The 8,225-nt window shown below is 44.9% G+C and overlaps 1 protein-coding gene across 1 annotated transcript; it reads right to left on the bottom strand.

Moving 5' to 3' along the window:
- Window positions 1-1,164: 1,164 nt before the first annotated feature.
- PPP1R3C (protein phosphatase 1 regulatory subunit 3C) lies at window positions 1,165-6,306 on the bottom strand. The gene is made up of 2 exons (XM_069567814.1): window positions 5,919-6,306; window positions 1,165-3,633 (listed from the first exon to the last, which is right to left on the bottom strand). The coding sequence occupies exons 1-2, from the start codon at window positions 6,077-6,079 to the stop codon at window positions 2,691-2,693; spliced, it is 1,104 nt and encodes a 367-aa protein (XP_069423915.1). The 5' UTR covers window positions 6,080-6,306; the 3' UTR covers window positions 1,165-2,690.
- Window positions 6,307-8,225: the final 1,919 nt, after the last annotated feature.

Genomic DNA, 8,225 nt, shown 5'->3' on the forward strand with positions numbered 1-8,225 from the left:
TCAGCCTGTGTCCAAAAGAAAAAATCTGCAGCCATTTTCAGAGATACTATATCCTGCTGCTGCTGCTGCTGCTGCTGCTGCTAAGTCACTTCAGTCGTGTCCGACTCTGTGCGACCCCAGAGACGGCCTCGTACCAGGCTCCCCCGTCCCTGGGATTCTCCAGGCAAGAACACTGGAGTGGGTTGCCATTTCCTTCTCCAATGCATGAAAGTGAAAAGTGAAAGTGAAGTTGCTCAGTCGTGTCCGACTCTTAGCGACCTCGTGGACTGCAGCCCACCACGCCCCTCCATCCATGGGATTCTCCAGGCAAGCGTGCTGGAGTGGGGGGCCATTTATCCTTCTACTTTTCTGTATATTCATTCTATTAATTTTTGAGAGTTTGATATTGAAACTCCAACTAAAAATCTTTGTTAATCAACTTCAAAAATAATTATAATATATAGTGGAACTATATGTAAATTGGTTCTATAGTTTCCAAGTCTCCTATAAATGTGGTATCATACTTTCATAATTTAAAACATTCTTTAGAAGAGGAAAAAATGTCTGCAGCCAGATACAGCCTGTAAGCCTATGGTTCACAACTTCTGATGAAGAAGATGTTATGATAAAATTTGTTTTTCATCATTGGGTCTTTCTAGAACATTGGTTATTCCCCCTTAAGAGACCCTGTGCAGAAGCCCTTTCTGGAGTTTTAGGCAAGAACTGGAACTAAGATCTTGTTTCCTGGACCTGCTGCTTCCCACCCCGAGGAGCTGAGCCTCCCCTCAGTCTGGGACTGACGCCCTCTGCCTTCGACACAAGCTCTGCCCTTTCACGAAGGAGCTGGAACTCAGGAGACAGTAGCTGCTCCAGCCCTTTTCACACCATCCCCTCCCCCACTTCAAGCTGAGAAGTGGCCCCCAAGATAAAACTGAGAGTGTGTGATGAGCAGTCAACACAGATGGGGACAGTTGCAACAGCCCAGGTCACTGCCTCTAGACCCCAGCCCCAATGGTCAGGAGGTCAAAATTCTCACTAATGAGACTGGGACCACGTGAATACCTTCAGGCGGATCCAATTCCTGGTCCAAACTAACCTTGCTCAGTTAAACAAAACAGGAGAATCTCAGTTGATGGTTTCTTATTTAACTAACTGGGACTTTGAGAAGGAAAACATTCTCAGATCTTATATCAAACACTTTTATTTTTAAAGTGAGAAGTTCACAGAGGATAGCTACAGGAGAGTGAAATATTTAGAGTAGAAAAATTGTGGGTGCTAGCCAAACCTCAAATACTGTCACAGCAGAGTTATTCCAATAACTTTTCCAGCATGGCATATCACACGTGTTAAAATTAACTGCATTCTCAGAATACCTTTCAACGGATGTGCGTGATGATAGAAGTGAACATTCAGAGGCTCCTGTTTTGAAGATCTTACAGAATGGATTTATGCACAGTCCAAAACAAAGTATATTACAACACACCCAAAACAATTCACATCCATTTAAAAAAAAATGTTGACTTTCAAGAAATTGGTAGGAAGACTTAAAATAACAAGAAGAATATAGGCAAGAAATGGCTACTTTTATGTGCAAGGTACTGGATTCTTGAATTGAGAATCAGTGTCAGTCTTCACTTCCAATATCACATTGATAAAGTATGGCAGAAAAACGAATCACCTTCAATATGAAGGATGCGAGTTGCCCACACTGACAACACTCTTGAAGATACAACAGTGTCGCAAGAGGAATGCCAGCAAACAGAGGGGACCTTCTGATGAGGTCAAACACTCATGAGTTATCAGATGACCCTTCAGATACTTGGGTTAAGCAACTACAACATTCTGGTTTATCAAGGCACTTGCAGCGAGTGATCCTTGACATGACATAGAGTTCCTACCAGTTTCTGGCCAATGATGAGGGCATGTTTTTTTTTTGGTTAGGCAGCATCTACACTGAGAACCCAGGCATAATACCTGGGCCACAGGTAAGGTCACTTATCCCACTAGGACTGCAAAGCCAGATTTGCTTAAGGTTTCCCCAGATCATGATTTTTGATGAGTCACGTTTGAACAAAAAGGCTTCATGTAAAAAATCTGATTCTCCAGAGTTATAATTCACCTTTCCCCAATAACCACCCAATACCCCTAAAGTTTGTTTGGGTTCTTCTCCACGAGAATGCCTAGAATGGATCTTTTTCTCCCCCCTACAAATTACTTCCCCAGGAGAAACCTGTAAAACCAACTTAAAAAAACAAAATAACCTTCATTTTCTCACCAACGGTTAAGTATCAGACCTCCTGCTCCTACTCTGACCTGAGCTGCAGAGCCCTTTGTGTATACTTTTCAGACATTCCTCATACCATTAACACAGCTTTCCATCACCATCCACTGTCCTTCCTCAAACCTTTCCTTGCCCAAGATGAAAGCCAGTGCATTGAGAGGGAAGGAGAAAAGGGTATAGACAGAATATTACTTTTACAAAAATAGGGTTCCAGGCTTTAACTTGATCCTCCACAGCAACACTGGGCACTGTCATCCATACAAACCCCCACACTAAATTCTCAAGGGGCTATCTTTTTTTTGTAGCCAGGTCTCAAAAGCTCCAACCTAAACCTACTGAAGGAAAGTAGCAACGCCTTCCTAAGATTGAGCAACACAGACCTAGAATTACATGGGGAATAAGGTCAAGACTGGTCACCAGGTTGCTTCATTCATCGGTAAGAGGCCAAGTTCTCCATCCTCCCCCAGCTCTGCCATTCTGGGAAGAGCCCACTGGCCAGCCTTGGACTGCCAAAGACTGTCGACTCCAGCTCGGCCTTGGCAGGTGGTGCCTGGTGGAAGGCACAGTCCTGGGCTGCCATCTGTGTCTGCACCCCATCGGGTTTCCACTGTGCATGGACGATTCTGTAATTCTGACCCTCGTTGTTGTCCCAGAAGACCTGCCCGTTAGCATGGTAGGCGACACAGAACTCAATTTTCTCCTTTGTGGGGATGACAGAGGGTAGGTCAATGGCAAACGAGAAGGTGTCACTCTCCGAGCCACCGTACACATTTTTCATGTAGGCACAGTCCACGTCGTTGTAGCTCTGCCAGGAGTCAAAAGTGATCCGGATCTGAACCTTCTTCTCAAAGCTCATGTTCTTCACCTTCACAGTCCCCGTCACTGTTCGCTCCTGCAAAGAGCAGTTCTCCAGGCAGACAGAGTTCTTCTGGAAGTGGTTCCGAAAACTTAAGTAGTCAGCTGAAGGCTGAGGGAAATCCAGAATCAGGTTCTTCTCCTCGTGGAGCTTTAAGCCTGAGGAGATATCATTCAGGTCCAAGAGGTCAAACTGGAGATCCCACATGGGCTCCTCGGGAAGGTCTGAGAAGACGTGGATGGCGGTGAGGGAGAGGCCCTTAGAGTCCGCAAACACCACCCGCTTCTTGGCTTGGTTGTGTGAAGGCTTCCAGCCGTCCTGTGCTCTGGCTTCCTGTTTTATGTTGAGACACGGCTTTAGGGGCTTTAATTTGTTCACAAAATTTCTTCGTTGGAAGTCATCATAAGGGCTCAGGAAGCTCTTCAGAGGTGGGGAATGAGCCAAGCAGAGCCTCACAGCGACATCCACGGGCATGACTGAACTTGTCAGAGGCCGTGGATCTAAGACCTGGATCATTCTAGAATACAGAAAGAAGAGGGGTTATCATCTGCACCTAGAATGCACTTCCCCTGGTCCCAAGTAGGTCTGTACTATTTTTGTTGGCTATTACAGCCAGCACAGTGCTCTCACATGAAGTAAAGGAATGCAGGATTAGGTGATAAAAGCTGCATCTTACGTTTGGCTCTGCCCTTGACAGGCTATAGGCCACGGGTTAAAACACTTGGTGTCCCAGTTTCTCCATCTGAGAAATAAAAGATTTGGATGGGATCAACTCTAATACAGCTCTAAAACCATTTGCTCTGTTCTGGAGCACCAGTTCTCAAACCTGTCTGTTTTCAGGCAGGTTCCTTACTGTTTGAGCCACCACGGAAGCCCCCACCATGGCCTAGTGGGTTGGATTTCTTTTTTTTCAATGCAGAATCCTTGGACTTAGAGCCTCTAATGCAGAACCCCTGGGGATGGAGACAAGAATGTATATATGTTCTTAAAGCTTCCCAGGTAAGCCAATGACCAGACAGGTTCTAGAATCAAAGTTCCAAACTGCACTCCCTCAACTGCTTTGATGATTTTGCTATTGAATTAATTACACTTCTCTGGAACCATAATCCATTTAAAAAGAAAGAATAAAAACAGCAAAGGGTTTTGAGAGCCAAAGACTAGAAAGAGTAAATTAGAGGATTCTCTCTGCACTTTCATTACCATGCTCTTCCCCATTTTACACAAATAACCTACTGAAGTGCAAGGCAGCCATTTATGAATTTAAAAATCTTTACATAATCTGTATTTCACCCAAAAAGACATCCATGCCAACTCCACATTTAAGTGGGAAAATCTGATGATCTGAAAATTATTGTCATTATTTAGTCACTCAGTCATGTCAGACTCTTTTGTGACCCCATGGACTATAGCCCACCAGGCTCCTCTGTCCATGGGATTTTCCAGGCAAGAATACTGGAGTGGTTTGTCATTTCCTTCTCCAGGGAATCTTCACAACCCTGGGATCGAACCCGTGTCTCCTGCATTGCAGGCAGATTCTTTACCGCTGAGTCACTGGGAAAGCCAAACCTGAAAATAGGATAGTTTCAATAAATGTGTTTTATATATATATATACACACATATATATATATATATACACACACACAACACATATATGAACTTATAAATGTTGAAAAGTCTAATAGGAAGCACAACAAAAAGTTAACAATTATCTCCGGGTGATGGGTGATCTATTTTTGCCTTTGTACTTTTTTGGTATTTTCAAATGTTCTGGCAATGGATATTTATAACTAGAAAGATAATAAAGCTATTTAAAATTTAGACATAACTATGCCCAGAAATATTAAACCATGAAGTGTCCATCAAGAAAGGTATTTTTTCTGGCCTTTAGCCCTGAGTATACATTGCCAAACTTATGGACATTTTTCCCCTACCCTAGCCTTCAGATAAGAAGTGTGTGTATACTGTATGTGACATTTCTCGTTCCGGCTTTAGTAACTGTCTTCCCAGCAGCTCTAAGCACATAGCCAAATGGTCATTATCATAAGATGGGTAATAAAAGAATATTCTGAGAATTCACTTTATTAGCCCTAGGATTTTTCTGGGAGACCTACAAACTCAGAACAAACAAATGAGAGAGAAAGCTATATTTATTGGTCTAATAATAGTTAACAGGCGGAAATTTTAGAGACGTCTTCTGCTAAGTTATGTCTAAAGAAGCTATTTAAGTAGTTTTGTGGGTGGTTTTTTTGTTTGGGGGTTTGCCCTGTATTTTCACATTTTGCACTTATCTAAAGACAGTTTCAGGATACGGCGATTTCCCTGGAATGTTAAGTCTGGCCGAAGAGTTTAAAAATAATCATTTGCTCAAACTCCGAGACTGGCTTTGCTATGGCAAACCGTCAGAAGAAGGAAAGAGGACCAAGGAAAGTGAACATCGTCCATCGTTAAGTTTTTCCCAAAGCTAAACTACACAGCCAGCAATCTGAGTGCTCTTCCCACGAGTCCTTGAGACCTCTGTGCAGGACCAAGAGATACGGTTAGAATCCACGAGGGAATCAGAACTAAAGCTGACTCACGTTTCTGGTTTAAGATGCCGTTTACCGAAATCAGCTCTGCCTAAGATGCTCAGAGCAAATCTTCACACCTCCAAGGCCTCCCCAGCGCCAGATTCTTCAGCAGCCTGTCAACCCGCCCTCCCCTGGGGTCTCCGGGGCGGGGATGACAGCAGGAAAACGCATCCCAGCCTCCCGACAGCTGCGCGCTCCCTGAGCTCCGGGTCGGAGAATCTGCAGGGAACCTACCTGGTGCAGCTCATCAGGCAGAGGAGCGGCGGCACTCCGCGGTTTGCGAGAGTTCGCACGCGTCTCCCGGGAGTCCCCGTGTGGCCGCAGCTCCGGCAGATCTCGGGTGCGGCCCCCGGGAGGCCGCTTAACTGCGGGGGACCACGTGAGCCGACTGCCATGGCCAATCGCTGGGCCGCGGGCTCGACGGCGCGACCAACCAGCGCTCAGCTGGGGCGCGAGCCCTTGCCGGGACGTGACTGCCGTGGTGCAGGGCTCGCCGGGCGCTGGGGGCGCTCTGGGACCCCGGGCCAGCTGGCCGGGGTAGAGTAACGCGAACCCCGGGCGAGGAGGCGTGGAGGCAACCGCGTAGCACAAGTAGCCGGCGCAGGCCAGGAGGGAAAGCAGCAAACCTCCTCCCGCGCGGAGCGCCAACACAGCGGGGCTGCAGGGAGGGAGGTGTCTCACTCGCGAGGCTTCTGTATACAGTTATCTGAGGGCAGGACACTGTGGCTCGTTCCGGGGACGCGTGGAGGGGTGGCGGTGGGGGAAGGGGATGTGTGTGTGTGCTTATATTTATAGTTTTGAAATGTTTATCTTGTTCATTGCTTGGTGCATTGGCTCATCTTCTCCCTTTCCTTGCCCTGAGCAATCAGAAGTTGACTGCATATTTTGGGGTTAGGGTGAACCCGGAAATGCACCACACAGTACATTCTTCTCTAACCAATATTGTTAATAAACCGTGTTAGTCCGTATTAAATGCTTCAGCCCTGTCCGACTCTTTAAGATCCCATGGACTGTGGCCCGCCAGGTTCCTCTGTCCTTGGGATTTCCCAGGGAAGAATACTGGAGTGGGTTGCCATGCCCTTCTCCAGGGGATCTTCCTGATCCAGAGATTGATCCGGGTCTCCTGCTTTGCAGGCAGATTCTTTACCATCTGAGCCACCGGCAGTCTGTGTTAGCCCTATTATAAGACAATGAGGCAGCATTTCATTAAAAGGTACTTTGTATTTCAATCTAGTCTTCAGCTTTTCTCCCTGGAAGAGAAAACTAAAGCCAGAAATGAAAAGGCCTCTTTTGCTCATGTGGTGGGTCAGCCCGCAGAGCCAGTGGTCAACCCAAATCCCTCATCTGGGTTCTGACGTCCTCTGGCAGCGATGTGAAAACCAAAATGTTAAACTATCACACTGTAAGTTTCATGACTCTCCCAGGCCGGTTATTCTCATCGAGGTTTTGTAATTTTGTTTAGTTTGGGGAGTTTTTAGACCATCATCAGTTACAACCATAAAATTAAATTTCTAAGTCGAGTAGGAATTGTTTGTATAAAATCCATGTCCTTGCTCTGCTCTCAATTTAGTTATCCAGCAGTCCATAAAAATGTACAGAATATACAATGTAAAATGTACAAAAATCCCTATGTCTTTAAAATCACCGTTCAGCAGCAGCAGAAGTGTTAAAATGGTGTGGTTAAAGAAAAAGTGAGTTATCACTGGGGCAGTTATTTATCACTTGGGCTTGATTTTTTAAAGAAAACATCCAACTAAAAGCAGATCTTCTAGTTTCTCAGAACAACCAAAACTAGCTGAAGGGGCACTGTTTGGGTTTGACACTTTCAAATCTAGACAAGTTTGAGCTTCAACTCCCTCATCAGTAAAATGGAGATAGTGAAATTGTTCTGAGGATTAAATGAAACTGTACAGATGAGAAAACTCAGCAAAGTGCTTGGTATGTGTTCAACAACACTATGTTGAGCTAAAGAGTGGATATTACCAATTACAGTTACAGAGAAACATGAAATAAGAAAAATAAATTGTGATCCCATTTTAGGGGTAAGACATGCATATATGGAAAAGAGAATATACTCGACCGAAACGTTAACAGTGCTTAATTTGGGGCAATAGAGATATTATGAATAATTAAAATTTTATTTCTCATTCTGTGGGCTTCCCTGGTGGCTCAGATGATGAAGAAGCCGCCTGCTGTGTGGGAGACCTGGGTTCGATCCCTGCATTGGGAAGATACCCTGGAGAAGGGAATGGCTACCCACTTCAGTATTCTGGCCTGGAGAATTCCATGCACTATACAGTCCGTGGGGTCACAAAGAGTTGGACATGACTGAAGACACTAATACTAACAAACTGAGCAACTTTCACTTTTCACTTTTTTGTCATTTTGCTTCTCTGTATTTTTTATTTTTTCTACAGTGAACCTGGACTTTTTCTGTAATTGAGAAATCATCATTAAATGACTTAAGACTTTCAGATTCAGCTAACATATATACCTTACCTACTAGGTACTAGGAACCATGTTGGAAGCTTTGACATGCTT

This window comes from Ovis canadensis, chromosome 22 (assembly GCF_042477335.2).
Source record: "Ovis canadensis isolate MfBH-ARS-UI-01 breed Bighorn chromosome 22, ARS-UI_OviCan_v2, whole genome shotgun sequence".
Lineage (NCBI taxonomy): Eukaryota > Metazoa > Chordata > Mammalia > Artiodactyla > Bovidae > Ovis > Ovis canadensis.